Here is a 17,750-nt window from a genome sequence, read left to right on the forward strand (position 1 = left end):
TAAGACTTCTAAAAGATATATATTTAAATGGAACTTTGATGATTAAACACTAACCCCAGAAAGAGAAAGTGAAGAAGGAGAAAGTACTTAAAAGGAACAGCTTATTTGGATTGCTTGGTGATTTTGGAACTTTTGAGAACTATCTTTGATTAAAAGCACTTGGGTGGTTGTTTGGAAAAACTTTTTCTCTCTATAATGGCATCACTTGTGGATGGATTGAAACTTGAATATCAATCAAAAATATAAAAAAGAACAACAAGAAGGTTTTTTTTGGCACTCTCTTTCAATTTTTAGAAATGGCGGTTTGTACTTATTAAAAACTGACCGCGCAACAGGATGACTGGGATAAAGAAGAAGCCATTTTTGATGAACAAGTGACTTTAGTTGGGGAAGGAAAGGAGAAAGAAGAAGAGGAAAAGGGGACTTTAAGACTTGGAACAACAACCAAAAAAGAGAAGAATAAGGTGAAAAGGGGATGCTACATTAGAAAACAACAGAAAGGAGGAAAGCAGAAGATTAAAAGGGAGGTGGAGAGACAAGGGGGTAAAGAGGGCAAGGAGAAGAATAAGCAAGGGAGAAAGGAAGGGATGAGAAGTCTTAATGGTGGGGAGCAAGATGTAAAGAAACAAAAGTCTTTTAGAGATAATAGGTAAATTTTATTGAAAAAGGGATTCTGGAAAGGTACATAAGATTGTATTTTTATATTTGTATTTAGAAATAATCTTAGAAAATTGGAAATAATATGTAACTTAAAATGTGACAAAACATTTAGTGTAACTTAGTGAAGTTTTTGTCAAGAAAAAGAAAGCAATGAAATAAATGGGAGAATTGGTCTAGGAGAAGGGGGGAACATTTCAATGAAACAATGATTTAAAATATGTGATGTGGGGGGGGGGGGGAATAACTATGGAAAGCATAAGTGTTCCCATAAAGGCATGATATTTAATTGAAATGGGTAAAGTGGAGAAAGAAGGCAATGAAATAAACAAGAGATTTGAAGTAGGAGAAGGGGGAACACTCTAATGAAATGATGATTTAAAATATGTGATGTGGGGGGGAAATAACTATGGAAAATAGGGGTTCCCATAAAAGTATGATATTTAAATGAAAAGTAATGTGTTAAGTGTTTAAGATCTAAATGAATATTAATATTAACGAATAGATTTGTATTGGCATTGATGATATTGTATAATTTCAGAATGTACCAAACAGAATCCCAATGTAAGCTATGTATTTTATATTAAGTATTATAAATGTAGGGGAAAGAGACAAAGGCGTCATACTCCAAGTAGTGTACAGGATAAGTTTTGTTTAAAGAAGAAAGATAAATGGATAGCTGGAAACAGAACAGTCAAAGAATAATAAATATTATGATTTGAATCGAGATGAGATAAATAAAATAAAATTAAGAGAATTTAAAAGAGATGTGAAGCTATATAGAAAACTGAAAATGGTAATAAGATATGGAATGGTATACAAAATGAATATGAATTTGAATTTATGTCTATATGAAGAGTGGTAACCCGGGACTAAGCAACTTTCAGAAAAGATGTTTTTTATGTTTCTATGTTTTGTGTTTTTGTGTGTTTATGTTTGATTGAGTAAATAAAACCTTGGAGGAATGTTAGAAGAGGACAATTGAGAACAAAATATAGAAGAGAATAAAGCAAGTCAGAAGGAAAAATAAGTATAGTGAATAAAAACATATAAAATGGATAAATACAGAAAAGAAATATAATTGAGTAAAAGTAAAGGGAGAAATAATTAGAAACTTGAAAGGATATGTATGTGTTTATAAGGAGATGTGTAAATGGTATACAAAATGTTTTATTTGTTTTGTTAAAATTTACAAATAATTTTCAGAAAAGAGGTTTTATGTTCTTATGTTTTATGTTTTGTATATCTTTAAAAATTAATAAAATTTGTTCGAAATAAAACTTTTCAGATTAGACTAGGTTCATCTCTGGCAACCTTCCAAGAAAGCACAAGCTATAGTACATATATATATATTGAACAATGCTGTTGCCATGATTAAAGTGTTCTCAGGTCTTCATCTAGTATTATAGCCATGCTTCCTTTCTCTAAAGAGCTGTGGTGGCGCAGTGGTTAGAATGCAGTATTGCAGGCTACCTCTGCTGCCTGCTGGCTGCCTGCAATTACTCATAGGCTATGGAGCATAAAGTAAGACAATTATTTTTACTGTATCTACAAAGGATGATGCAGATACGTTTAAGGATTTACACATACTTTTTAATACAAACTGCTTTTAATACAAAATGCCAAGGTGGCATTGCCAGCAACAGAAACCCCACCCATTTTATGTGCATTGTGCATATATGTAAAAAGGGGTTAAATTGTTCCCTTGTGGCTATCACTTTGTCTTGTTGAAATCCTGAAGATACCCCAAGCAACAGAAAGTTTTAGAGAAGAGTTTGTGTCATGTTTGGAAAGAATTTCAACTCCATGTTAGTTTTGCTACTTTTTATCACATGTCCTCTGAGGGATTGTTTTCTGTTCCTTTAAATGGGATAATTTTCAGCCTGAAATAATACTTGAGGTACAGAAGAGTTTTTTAAAAATGTATTTGCTGAGGTAAGTAGTTTAGTTGCATAAGCTCTAGGATGTGGGTAGCTATACTTTTAACCCCAACAAAAACTGTAGCACCTTGCCACAATAAATTTATGGCAATGTAACTAATCCACACACAAGACCTTCAAATCACAGCTTCTTCATTAAAACTGTCTTGGCATTGATAAAAATATTTGCGTGGAACATAATTATTTGCCAAATGTACTTTTTTCCCCCTTTCCTTTGGATTAAAGTTGACTTCCCTATATAATCTTAAAATTGCTTAAGATTTTTTTGAATTTACATAGCGCATTGAAATGTGTACAAATGATGGCATGTATGAGTGCGTAAGAGAGGAGCAGGACACTTGTGGCTTTAAATATTTTTTGAACCAGTGTATCTGTAATATTGGGAATGCCCTGGATAAGATGCCTTGTAATGCCGCCTCTGTAGCAGTACTGCCTTTTCTGTGCTTGAAAGCCTTAGCTGCTCTCCGTATTTAAAAATACTGAAAAGTAAAAGATGTAATAATACCAGCAATATCTAATTAACAACAAATGGAAAATATGCAGCAATGGAGAAACGGTATATCTGCAAAAAAGTTGTTTAAGCAAATTCAAGCAAGAAAGGTTTCCATATATATTACATGTTACGTGGCAAAGCAAATACAAACATTTTATAACTGGGGGTTGGACTAGAAGACCTCCAAGGTCCCTTTCAACTCTGTTATTCTTTTGCTTCTAGTGAATAGTGTCATTTATCAGTTCATAAAGAAAATTTTAGGACACAGCATGCAGTAATTATAACATTGGTGCTGACATCCCACTTTTTAACTACAAGAAAGGAAGAAATTTTAGCTCATCTAAAATCAAGGTCAATTTTACTACTAAGCAGCATGTGTAGTTGCCTTGCCAACAAAATGCATTTGCTTTATAGAAATTAGCATATTTTATATCAATCTATTCAACCAGAAAGATACTTTAAAAAGAGCTATTTACTAATACATAGTAAGTATTTATATTATGTTAGATCTTTCCTTTCTCTTGGACAGAACATCAACAAAGGGAATGGTATTATTCAAGGAGATATAACAGACAGGTTCAACTGAAATTTATCTGGAGGATGCAAGATTGTGGATTATAGACAAACATTCCATTTAGGTAAATCTACTTGTATGAAAGCACACTTAAATTATTAATTCTTAATTGTATTATTGAAAGATATTTAATGTTGATGTTTTAGTTTTTTTTAAATTTAAAACCCTCCTCTCAACAAGTGTTTTTTTTTTAAAAGTAATGACTCAAAATAAAGCATCTATTCAAACACATTAAGAACTGTATGACTGATTTATAAGCATTCCTAGTCAGTTCAATTAGATAATCTAGCTCAATAGATTAGATAGCAAGAGTGAGAAAAATTCTACCATACATGCTTTCATTTAAAATAAAATTAAGAATTCATTATATCTAATCTTGGAAAAGATACATCTTAGGAAATTAACATTTCAATTCATGACTTGAAACCACAGCTTATAAAATGTCTTTTATTAAATGAAAAGAATCTGTTTTGTAGATCAAATATGAAATAGAATGTACAAAAAACTTTACATCTCTTCTGTCAAAGAAATAAAATACTATCTAGAATTAGCCTGCAGCCATTCCCTTCAAATACAGCAGAAAATAAAAGATTTTTTAAATGGCAGTACAGTAATACACAGAATAGCCCGTGTTTAAACTGCAATTATAGAGGTTAAATTTTAAATGGAATCTTAAAGAATACAACTAATCCATAAAGTAACAAAACGTGAAAGTCAATTATTACATTTCTCTTAGAAGCAAGCGGTGGGTACATGAAGTGCAGAATTCATAAAGCTTGCATACAGCCTTTCTCAGTTCCTATACAAATATAAAATGTTCCTGTAAAAAAAAAAAAACCTTTTTTATTCCTTAACATTTCACAATGAAGGAAATCATCTCATCTATCCGTTTAGCTTAATCATGCAATACATTCCTCAGATCTTTCCTTTTGAAGCTTGGTTCCCAAAGCTGTCATGACAATTAAAAAAAAAAACTTTCAGTTCAAAATTTTGCACCATTGTATAAGGAGGTTTTACAGAACTTATGTCTTTGGCATATCACACTGAATCCCTCTTTAATACTTTTCATTTTAAAAAAAGTATACATTCTTTTAATAAGTATCTTAAAAACATCTATTTCAGACCTTGCAAAATAATGCATTACACCTCCTGTGCGATTTGCAAAATATACACCTTTTTTGGAGGTGATGGGAAATACCCATCCATTCAAATCTTGAGTGGTTGCAAAAAGCTCAAATAACAAGCTCACTTCCGCATAAATTCAGTTACATAAAATCATTCAGTTCGGCTTCTAATGCTGCCGCCATTTCATCAGCCTCTGAGCTGCTACCCTCCTCATCTTCATTGCTCGATCCTTTACTTGATTCACTGGCAACATCATCGTCAGCTAGCTTTCGCTTGTGACCCCTGCAGGTACGGACACAGATAATAATTGTAATTAAAACCCAACTAATAGCTATAAGAATTTTGATCAACTAAGCTAAGTCCAGTGCTATTAGAGATTCTGTTACTGCAGCAATTGGCCTATGAATGCTGAATATAAGATCTTCTCCTGAAATCCCAAACAAGAAGTAGGTAAAATGATAATGTCTAATATAGAGTTTTCCCTGCATTGCTTACGAAGATTAAAGTGCTGAGAAGAGAAAGTGCCTCCAAGAATGCTCTCAGTTTCTCCCTTTTGCAGAAGGAAACTTCCCACTTAAGAGATGCTTTAGGAGCAATAGGGTAGTTTGATGTGAGATGAGCTGAAAAATGTTCAAAAATATTCAATAGAAACCAATGCTGTTTAATTATGAAAGTTTGTGTACCTTGAAACCTGAATGGTATTTTAAAATTCATTAGGGAAATAACAGATCTTCAAAGTAGTTATTTTATTTATCATATATAGAAACTTCTCATCTCCATCGCAGAATGATTGTATGAGCAAGTATCTGTATTTGTTTTTGATCTGTTCAACATTTTGCTGATTGTATCCTAGTTTTTCGAACTACGTTCTACAGAACATTTGGGTTTTCTGAGAATTTGACAGGATTCTGTGAGAAACTAAGTCAAAAAAAGAAAGAAAAACAACTTCAGCTGAATGCAGCCAATTTTTTTTAATCACAAGAGGTTTACCTCTTTATCAGGGTTCCAAGAATCAAAAAACAGTCAAGCAAATAAACCACTTCTGTGGCATAAAGCTTCTTGCTACAGTATAAACTATTTATGCTCATTTTAAAATCAGAATTTTTTTTCCACACAAGTATAAAAGCTTTCTATGCTTTATAACATCAAGCACTTGACATTGATTTCAATATTACACAGAATTAATTCTGATGAAATTGTCTCCAAAATATGATTTATATTTTAAGACAAGGTCAATAGTTAGAATGTGTAAGAAAGTAAAAATGCACTAAAATTTCCTGAATACTTGGATCCCTGTTTTGGAACATTCACCTCCCTCCCCTCTCTCCCTCACCTCCAAGATTCACCTGAAAATACTTTAATAAGAAAAATAATAGTTTGGGTAAGGACAGTAATTTTAGATGGCTCGGGTGTGCATACCAGATAAAAATCCTTATTAATCTTCTCCTCAAAGAGAACAATTAGAATTTGACATATTATCACAAATGCATTTCACCTGGAATACTTCTGCTAAAAATCCATGGTCACAGGATCAGAAAGAGGCATTATCAAACTCTTAAGTTTACTGTTCTAAGAATTTTTCCATTATGTTTTTCAACAAAAACATCTGACTAAATCATATCTATATGAATGTATAATCTGTATCAAGACACATACATTGTATTTCTGCGTATTTACAAATATGTATATGCAGATTAGTTTAAGATGCTGGGCTTGAAAGCTGAGGTTCAAGGCCCTAGTCAACTACCACGAGGTATTTGAAACCATGGCCCAATTCATCACAGATTTTATTGCTATCAGGATAAAACAAGGGGAAATTCCGATGAATTTCACCTTGAACGCTGAAAAGGTGGAATATGAATGCAACAATAATGAAGTAAAATGATGTATCCTAATTGTATTTACTATGTAATACAGATTTAGATGTCTTTTATTTATGTCTTTTAGATTTTGTATAGTTTTTCTCTTTTTAAGATTGTAAACCATCCAGAGTTACCCTGGAGTAAGATAGGTGGCCAATAAATTTTACAAATAAACATATGTGAACAAGTATTTTTACAGAAAATCCTCATTTACTGACCACAATTGGAACCGGTTTGGATTACAATTACAATCCAATTACATTGAATTATAATGAATATGAACATTGGTGACGAAGGGATTACAAGAGGGTATGTAGGGACACAATGAGGAATAGTGGTGCTTATTCTCCTGTAATTTTTCCTCTCCAATCTCTCCACTCTGCAAGGATGGGAAAAACAATAGGTCAGGCACAGAACAATGAAAACTGATTGTAATGGTGATCACATGATTGTGGGACACTGCAAATCTCATTAAGTGTGGGTATCTTATTTTTTCAGCACTGTCATAACTTTGAACTGCTAAATGGGCAATCAGTCAGTGAAACCTTGTACTTTTTCAATTCAATTTAATATTTATTTTAATAATATTGATAAATGGGAATATAATGAACATGATGCACCATTTTCATTTTTTAGTCCATTGGGCAATTTGAATGAAAAAATGTGAAAGTTGTGTGTAGAAAAATTAAGTATAAACTTAATTTTAATTAAGTAGAAACTTCAATATTTTTCACCACTCTCAATACTCCAACTTAGAATACATTGCACCAGATGTAAATGTTTGCTTCATTAGAGAAGCTCTAGGTAGAAGGAACCTGTCTGATTGAAACCTTGAACATTTAGTTTGATTTACTCTTGCTGTGGAAATGTCTGGTACCACCATTCTTAGATCAAAAGAGCTGTGAAGCTTTCAGAAAGAAGGTTATAGATGTCTATGATTTTGGAAAGGGATTCCAAAAGATTGGATATCAATCATTCCACTATCCAGAAGAGCATGAGTCTACCATTAGAAATAAGCTGCATAAAATAGATATACATTGGAAATGTGCCAGGGGAAATCCTTGGCTGCCTGGAAAAATTTCCCTTTAAACCAGAGCAAGATTCAAGTTTGTTCAAGAACACCTAGCCAAAGAATTTCTGGAACGATGTGCTCTGTACAGATGAGGCATTATTGGGCCAGAGTACCAGAAGTTCTGTTTGGTGAAAACCAAGGACAGCATTTCATTAGGACAAACGATACTATCTGTAAAGCACAGAGGTGAAAATGTTATAGTTTGGGGCTGCTTTGCTACATCAGGGCCTCAGTCTTGGCCATCACAGAATCTATAATGAATTCTTCCTGGTACCGTAGGGTGGTTCAGGATGAGACCAATGGTCATGAGATTGAGGATCAATCAGAAGTGGACCTTATGCATAACAATGAGATGCCAAAGGGGCAACCCCAGGTGAAGCAAGGGTGAACTTCAATTTTCCAGAAAAGGAAATGGCATAGTTTAAGTAAATGATTACACGTCCATAGCTTTTTATTGAATTGCATCATCTTTATATTAATAAAGATAACATATTGATTTACCCACATATGTTTATAAAAAGAAAAAAACTTTGCATAGGGTATACTTTTTCACATGTCTATATTCCTTTTTTTTTTTTTTTTAAAAAAGGAAGAATACATTCAGTGTAAAACACCACCTCAGTTTTAGTCACAGCAAAGAAAAGCAAAGAGGATGGTGGAGCCATGGAAATACTATACATTGCTACTAAGCTCATATATAATGTTGACAGTAAAAATACCTTGACATGGCAGTTAAAGGAAGTTCTGTATATTTCTTAGTCATAATCCAAAGTGCTCAATAAAATGACTTTTAAATATCTTTTAAGGCAGCAGTTCCTAAAATCCCTGAATATAGCCAGATTTTTAATGCCATGGTTTTAAGGTAAAGAATAGCCGCTTTGAAATATACGTTTTGGAAATTAATTATTTTTAAATTTCACTTATCTGTCTCTACTGATTTAAATTTGATTTTTAATTATTGTGAATTAAGTGTTAATCTAAATATAAATTAAAAACTGATTCTGATCTGGTTTCCTAAATAGCAATAAGAGCTCTAGCACTGCTGACTTCTGAGAATATTTTATATAAGGTTTTCTGCAAGCTCCTCATAATAGCACATTTTCTGTCAACATCCAGGATTATCTTAATACATGCCTACTGGCATCTTCTATCACTTTATAGTTTCTGGAAATATAATTAATCCAAATAACAGCTGTGCCAATTAGATAGTACACTGGAGTGAAACACAAGCTGGCAATTGATTGAAATTCTTTCATTGAATATACTTCAGATAATTTGTATTGTGTTTTTCATATAATACAAGCAACTCCTGAAAAAAAAAGTCTTCGTCTATCTTTATGGAACTCCTAGAATTGCTTTTACTGAAATATTCTCTGAAAGTGAATATAAAATTAGTTTTGTACTTGGCAAATTTGTATCTATTCCTGCTATCTACAGGGCTTTACCTGGTATTATCTCATGATAATTCATTGATCTCTCTGCTTCTAAACAAGCTGTCATGTTTGTCTCTGATGAATAGAGTTTGATACCTCTTCAAGGTCAGGTTTTGCAAGAAATAGTGGCAACTTAGACAAATTATCATGGAAGAGGTGGTGACGACCACTTTTTCTAAAGAAGACACAGCTAGAAATAATGGTTTTTCTTTTGCAATTGATAGATATACAGGTGGGGGGGGGATCATAAATTCTGTTATTGTATATAACAGCAGCGAGATTATCACATGTACTAATAAATAAAGGAATATTTGGTGAAGATGATGTAGGTTGCTGAGATGGCTAAATTGTCTCCTTTGACAGAGAAAATACTATGTTTATTTTATTGCTGATTAGAAACTCCTTATGGACTTTTCACATTAAAAGAAAAAATGAACTTATGAAAGAAGATAGTTGTTGGAATCAAATAATTAAAGAGTTTTATTTATATGTGTAAATTTATAATTGTACTTAAAATTGCTGTAAAGCAGATCAGAAACCACTTTGTATTTTTTCTTTTCTATTTTTCTTTTCCTTCCTTTATTGCTCTTTTAGCTTTTTTTCCATTATGATTTCTTTCTTTTTATTGTGTTACTTTATATTAGTATGTATTAGCTTTATCTTTCTGTTTAATTTTTTAAAAAAAAATTATCAAAAAATAGAAGGAGTTGAGAAACATCAAGACAGAAACACTATTAAACAGAAGTACACACTAAAATTCAATGTTAGCCACCAGTTAGTTATCAGCAATACTTTGAAAAAATATGTACTGGTATAATATTTAAAGATCTGGGATGAGACAGAATATGAGAAATAGTCATCATCATATAGGACAATTTTTATCTTTATCTTTACTTTTATCAGTCTAGGTTCATGTTGCTTTAGTAATATAATATGTAGTATGTGTAACTTGATGGATTCATAAAATCATCAGTTTGCATAATAAATTTAGAAGTATAGCCCCAGAATTTTGACCATTTATAGTTTTATTGTTACTGAGTAACAGGGATTCCACCTTTTTTCCTACCGGTTCTATCTTCTTACTTGATAGCACGCTTTGCACGCACATGCAGCACTCAAAAATCACCCTCTGTGTCAGCGCTAGTGCGGCGAGCTGTTTTTTTAGCTCAGCTGACGCACAGCAATCCACTCTGCTGCGCGAATCAACTGAGCTAAAAACCAAGGGAATATAGGACAGGAAAGGGCGGGGACGGGTGGGCAGGGCCAGCCAGAGGTGGCATTTGCCGGTTCTCCAAACTATTCAAAATTTATCCTACCGGTATGCCAGAACCAGTCCAAACCTGAATACCACCTCTGCTAAGTATCATTAACCTGTATGGCTCCCTGCCTAAGCTTAGACCACTTCTCTGGAGACCAGCAGCTCCCCCCCCCCCACACCTATTAACAAATATCTGATTCTATGATTTCTGTAAAATGTCTGCAACACTTTAGGTTTTCATTTAATCTTTTGACAATATATATATACCTGCTATATAATATAGGATTTATGTTGTACAACAGCAATTTAAGAGTATTTTTATTAGAGATAAAACATTTCAGAATCTGAAGCCTGATACTCAGTATATTATATCAGTATAATTTACAAGCCAGTGTTCTGTCACTTTCTTAGATCTATGAAAACTTTCAAGCAATAGAAAGAAAAGAGAACTGATAGCAAATTTGATGAAGTTAATAAATTGTTCTGTTGGAAAACATTTATGTACACAGTTGTAGCAGCTGCCCTCTAAGACAGCAGCATCCCTTCTTCCCTGATGACCTTTGGAAAGTCAGTGAAAATCTGGCTGTTCTTTCAGGCCTGGGGGAAGAATGGTGGTTGAGCCCTTCCAAAATGCATTATTGAATCATCTGGAGTTGGGAAGCCTCTAAATGTTAGCAAGTAAAATATAATACATAAAAATAGATAGATACACACATCCAGTGGTAGGTTCAAGGAAAGCAGGTTGGCACAGAAGAGATAGATAACCCTATGTATCTTCCTTTTTCACCCATTTTTTGACAAAGATCTTTTTAATGTATTACTTGCTGCCAGCACGAATAGTACTTAAGGAACTGTTCCTCAATTGTGTTGTATGGAAAATTTACATTATGTTTTTATGAGGCAATGTTCTGTTTTTATCAGACTTCAATCTCTCATTATGCACATCAATTTGTAGCCTTATGCTAAGAATACTAATCCCTTTCAGTGGTGAAGACACTTATGCAATCCAATGATTCTATTTACATTCCCAGAAAGAGACCCCTGATGGAGAACACACTGATGATTGGACTAAATATAATTCACTGGAGAACAAAGCAACACTTATCAGGAAGCTAAGTCTTAAATATTTTGGAAACATAGTTAGAAACTGATCTTTGGAGAAAATGCTAAACAATCAAGATCATGGTTAATAACGTCCATCAGGTCATGAGGAATCAGAAAACATTAATTATTAAACTATAATAGTAAAGTATATCATGAAAGTATGGTTAGTCTTAACATTAATGAAACAAGTTTGGTTGTTCTATAAGGTATTCTGTAATAAACATTTAGAGGGATACAGGATTTCCAGAAGAATGGGAAAGCAGGAAAATATTTTAGGAATTCCCTAACGAAATGCTCATAATTCAGATAGCTTTACCCTTCAAAAATATATTAAGAAGGATAGAGAGGTGCCTACGATCACAACTGAGACAAGAATTTGCTTTGCAAAGCAAGGCAGTTATTAACAGAGTCATGTCCAATTTTATGACCTTTTTTGCTGCAATTGTTAGATGAATCACCACAATGGATGTTAAGCAAGCCAGGCTTCTCCCAGTGATTTTGCTTGTCAAAAGCCCGCTAGGCAAAGCGCAAATAATGATCATGTGATTCCAGGACAGTGTATGTATCACAGATACATTCCAGTTATCAAATGCCTGAATTTTTATCTTGTGACCATGAGGAATGCTGTGACACCTGTGAGGACCAGTTTTTTGGCACCACTGTAACTTTGAACCATCATTAAACAAATAGTTATAAGTCAATGACTACTTGTTTAGCCATGGCTTTAATGAACTACTGGCAACTATTTAACTTGTTGCTTTCTGTGTTTAAAACCCAAAGCGTAGGAGTCATTTGAGAATGTTAATAAATACCTGGGTGTACTGCCTGTCACACTTCTTTCACTTGATGATGTTGATACTGGTCTTTCTTCCACTTTTATATTTAGAGTCTCTTTTGTAGTACTATGAGGTTCTTGCTTTTCTTCTTCCGTTTTCTTTTTTTCACTGTCACTGTCATCACTACCTTCTCCTAAAATATCATCAACCTGTGAAGGTATATTAGTTGGGAGTGAAAAAGAATTCAGGAAAAAAAATGAAAACACTAATTTAAATAACATTTTAAACGATGTCTTTTCAATTTGGATATTCAAAATGTGACATTTGCATGTTTGATTTGATTTAATCTCAATGAAAAGCACTACATGATTTTTTTTTTCATTTAAAGCTTTAATTAAATAAAAGTATGAAAACTTTTCTATGACAAAGGTAGACAAAGCAAAAATACTCATGGTCTTGTTTATGCGTGATTTTTTTCAATAATTGAAGAGACCATCTCAAAAACTTCACAAGGGACAAAGATTATTAGCACAGGATAGAAAAGAACTATGTGTATTTGAAAATCATGTCCACTTTTTTTACATCACTTGATGAAGTTTGAGATATGAAACTAAGAAAATTCTAAAAGAAAATCTTCTGTACTCCTAATGGCTATGGAATCAGAAAGCTGGACTTTATATTTCCAAAAATAGGGAATGAATCATTTGAATTAGTCCAAGGTAATAAACAGCTCAGCATTTGCATCACTACCATTTATATGTTGTTTTCACATTTCATCACAGAGTCATATTTTATGTCAACCCTGAAATGAACCATTTTTCTGTTTAATTTATAACTTTTTTCTGTACAGTGTATTATTTACACCTTATTAAAAGGTTCTGGAGAATCCATACCTTTACAAAATTCTGTGGCCTTGACTTTACCTAAAACTACTCTAATATAAATTTTAGAATAAATACAAAATATGTGTATGCAGGATTGATCTATTGAAGCTAAAATTTGTATTTAGATATTATAGCTGGTGTTCCACATATTTGATGCACAGCTACATATAATATTCATTTTTAAAAAATTAAATAATTGATATTCATGAGCTCTCATTTACCAAAATAGTAATTGTTATACGTCTTTTACACCCTCATTTACAATAGCAAAGATACTTCTCTAAAGTTCAAAATAACCATTGTTTAGAATAAGTTCTGCTAAGAAGACAATGAAAAAAAATGATGTAACTCATTAAAGTGGATGAAACACAATAAATATATTATTACTCCTATTAAATAAATGGAAACGAAAGAAGTTATCTTTGAACTTAACTGTCATTTTCTCATCCTGGGGCATGTTAATAAAAGGAAGTCCAAAAGGAAGTACCTAGCCAAAATGATGGCCTGTTTATACATTAATAATTTTTTAAAATTTAATGAACAATTATTTTAGCTTACCTCTTTATCCATACTTTCTAAATCCTCCTTGCACAGAGTATAAAGTGGCATAGTCTCAGACATACTTGGCTGGCGCTTCCTCCTGGATGGGCCAGGCTCCTCATTTTCACTTGCCGGAACCTCTTCTTCATCAAAAAGCTGCTGATGTGGTTGAACGGCTCTGAAAATTCAGACGTCCTTATTAAATGTGTTATGATTGGAACTGAATAAAATGCCAGTTTTGGCATGATATAAAGAAGCATTTCAAAATCCGTACAATGGAAAAATGTATTATTAATCATGTTGCTCAGTTTGGAATTTCCTGTGATAATTCAAAGAATTCTAAAGGAAGTATCAATTAGAATACCCTCCCAGCTCCCCTCTTGCCAGGATCAAGATAAAAGATTAGGAAGCTTTCCACCACTGAAAGAACTTAAAAAACAAAAAGAGAATTCAGAACAAAGAACTTCAAAGTGTGTGTATGTTTTAAAAGCGCTTTGTGTACTTATAATTTTATTTGGAAGATACTGATTCATACTCCAAGGTAATATTATTAAAATAGAAATTGTGTTTAGAAGTGTGAGGTTTTGCTACTAAAATTAAAAATATAAAACAAGTCAGTTTAGCAAAGTACATCAAAGTTTTTAATTAACTGTTGCCATAGCTCTCATACCTTTAAAATAACATCTATTATGTCACAAATACTCATCAGACTCTGTAAAATATAACAATGCTTATCTGTATTTCTCCGCAACTTTTATAATTTCCTTTCTGGCAATTACAGGAAAGAGTAAGAAATTATATTATCCTATGTAACAGATTCACAGTCATAATTGGATACTTTAAACTGAAAACAAGATGTACAGAAATTTGAAATTCTTATAAAGATATTGCAAATACTTTATTAAATATTAAAAATGGCATTACACTGCTTTTCAGTTTTTTTTAATAAAGTGCTGCTTGAAAAAATAAAATATATAAATATAATATGAATTATTTATTTCCATGTTAAATATAATAGAAAAGAGGAAAGTCATATATTTATGTACCTGAATAAAGAATGCTCCCCATGGACTGGTAAAGTGAGAGGTGGAGCTGGTGCTTGAATATACGGAGACTGGTTGGAATTCTGAGATCCTTTCCTAATTAGTTTTCCAGTATTGGGATCATAAAGTCGAACTTCAGGCCCAGGCTGACACTTTGGATGAATGGGAGTTGGATGAAAAAGAGCAGTCTGGAAAGCACTAGGGATATCTGGAAACATGGCAGGACTGTTTTCTCTGTTAGATTAAATATTTAAAACACTGTTAGCAATAGGCTTTTCCTGTTTCCTTCTTTGAAAATGATATATAAAATATAAAAAGAAAATCACCTGCATTTTAATAAAATAATTGGTCTCGAGAGTATAAATATGTATAAGAACCAATGTGAAAGCCACATAAAAACAAAATGGGTAATTATTTCACTTCCATCTCAGGTTTTTAAAACACCAACTGTGAGAACACACTTATATAATGTATGGCTAATTTCAGAAAAGATACTGAATCGAACAAATAAGTTATTCAAAAATAGGAAAGACAAAAAGTATACAAAAAAGAAACTCAGCTAGTATTCACTACTTCTTTTACTGTCATATTATTAGGCCGACTACAACCATAACCAATACAGAAATTTGCACATAAAACGTTCTCATTTTGTACAAAGTTTTTGATATTTGTAGAATAACTAAAAACAACAGTCGTTTCTGTAAGAGTTCAATATAATTTATTGGATTTTAATCAGAATGCATCAAAACAAAATCTATTATTTATATGGAATAAGACCAATGTTTATTGGGCAAAAATCAAAGTACAGAACCTCTCTCCAAGAGCTAAGTGGGATCAGTGGCTTGCTGGAACAACACTGCACTTTAAGCACTGCCCTAGGAATAGTTAATGGTGGTGCAGTAATTAAAGTGCAGTATTGCAGGCAAAACTCTGCCCACAGCCTGGAATTCGATCCTGATGGGGCTCAAGGTTGACCCATCCTTCTGCTGTTGGTAAAATGAGGATCCAGATTGTCTGGGACAACATGCAAATAATGCTTACATTGTAAACCACCCAGAGAGGGCTGTAAAATGCTACGTGGCACTATATAGGTCTAAATGCTATTGCTATATTACCCAGTGCTCTGGTTCCCTGATCCCCTAGATCAATATGTAGCTCTTGCTTATTTCTATAAAGTTCATCTTCCTTCTCCTTCACACCACTATTTATTAGATTAGTATACATAGGATGTATGCATAGGATGCCTGTAGGCCTAGCCTAATCGCAATAATTCTCAATCCACTCAATAGTGAATCCTTCATTTATTAACTATAGGTAGTTTTCAACTTACAACCAATTGCTTAATGAGCATTTGAAGTCAGGATAGATTCAAAAAAAGATCCCTCCTCTAAATTACAACTGTTGTTCTACCCCACAGTTATGATTGTAATTTGGCTACTTGGCAATCAGTTCGCATTTACAACAGGTCGCAGCATCCCATAGTCATGTGATCATGTTTTGCAACAGTTTTTGCCATTTTTCAGCAAAAAGCCCATTGGATAAGATGGACTCACAACCATTGGATTCATTTAATAACTGTGACTTGCTTAATGACCATCAAAGAAATATAAAATTATTTATAACTCCATAGCTTTATTATAGTTTTTATAAACGATATACTTTCTAGGAAAAGAATTTTATAGTTATAGAGTTATAACTAAAACTTTCTAACTATAAAATTAAGTCCAGTCATGTGGTAACTGACATGTCCACAAGAAATTATGACCAAATTCTGGACTCAATTGTAGTTTTAAATTGAGGACTATTTGTAACCATTCTAGACAGATTTGCCTGAAATTCCATTAAAAACAATCCATTCCCAGAAGCTGCATAAGTTCTTTGACTCTCATTGTCTTAATTTCCCAACCATTCTCTCACTTGAAGGGAAGCTTCCTTCTAAGGCTGAGGAACATAAGTCAACTCAGTAAGGTCTATTCTTCAAGTCCAGCCGATCTTGCAATAAATGACTTTTAGAATGTCCACATCCCCAACATTGCCTCTTCTTATGACAACTTGTTCTTTGTTATGTTACAGGTTACATAAGAGGAATAAAAGTATAGAGTTTTGCAGCACCCTATAATGAGGACTTTAGATTCTTTTCCATACCAATACCAATTGAAGCTATTTCTGGAAGGAGCACTACTGCAATACAATATCCCCACATCTAACTTCCAGAGGTATTACAGAAAGGCACTATGAAGGATGCTATCAAAGGCTGAGAGGAAATATGTCCAGAAGAACTATACTTCTTTCCTGGCATATCATACTGACCCACCTACCCAAGGTAGTTTCACTTATCTTGATTCCAAAATGAAATGGATCCAGATACTCTGTTTTCTCTAAGAACCCCCATATATTTAGGTCAAGATTCTGTTAATGTAGCTTTACAATAAAATAGTTTTAGCTCATCTAGTCGTGTTTCCTGTCTGGGAGGGTTAACATCAATCTTGCAAATCTGAAAATATAAAATTTCCACTGCCAGTTTTAACTGCTTTATCCATTTGGACTAGTCTTTTCTAAGTTTCTTGAATTTCTACTGGAGACTCCCGTCTTTCGTCTGATTGTTTCCTTTCTTCAAGGTCATTCTCACATTCCCTTAGAAGCTTTAGAGATTTTTCTCTAATACCTTTTCTGAAGGAGGGACATTAATTTTTAAACACAAGCAAGTCACACATAAACAACAGAATCTCTATATAATCAATTATTACTTTTTACCTTTGTGTTTTGAAGTAATCCTCCTTCAAAGGAAACAGTTGTTCTTCTACTTTGTCCCATCGTTCCAAGCAGCACCATAACCAATCTGGATTTACAATATGAAGATTTTTACAGTTCTGAGCTTGCCGGATTTTTTCTGTGCCTATTTAAGCAACCAAATGTGAGTATTTGGGAAATAAAATGTTTGTGGTAAATCAATTCTGGTTACACTTTCCACATACCCAAGTCCTACTAA

At 33.1% G+C, this 17,750-nt stretch overlaps 1 protein-coding gene across 1 annotated transcript in view; it reads right to left on the reverse strand.

The window, feature by feature from the left end:
* Positions 1-4,097: 4,097 nt before the first annotated feature.
* Positions 4,098-17,750, reverse strand: part of CTDP1 (CTD phosphatase 1) — a 38,838-nt gene continuing 25,185 nt past the window's right edge. Inside the window, exons 9-13 of the mRNA XM_026699477.2 lie at positions 17,516-17,657; positions 14,765-14,995; positions 13,737-13,896; positions 12,331-12,503; positions 4,098-5,071 (exon numbers count right to left, since the gene is read on the reverse strand). Of these exons, the coding sequence (XP_026555262.1) occupies positions 4,930-5,071; positions 12,331-12,503; positions 13,737-13,896; positions 14,765-14,995; positions 17,516-17,657 (848 nt within the window). The 3' untranslated portion in view covers positions 4,098-4,929. The remainder of the gene's footprint in view (positions 5,072-12,330; positions 12,504-13,736; positions 13,897-14,764; positions 14,996-17,515; positions 17,658-17,750) is intronic.

This window comes from Pseudonaja textilis, chromosome 3 (genome assembly GCF_049901715.1).
Source record: "Pseudonaja textilis isolate UNSWEBS1 chromosome 3, rPseTex1.2, whole genome shotgun sequence".
NCBI classification, from domain to species: domain Eukaryota; kingdom Metazoa; phylum Chordata; class Lepidosauria; order Squamata; family Elapidae; genus Pseudonaja; species Pseudonaja textilis.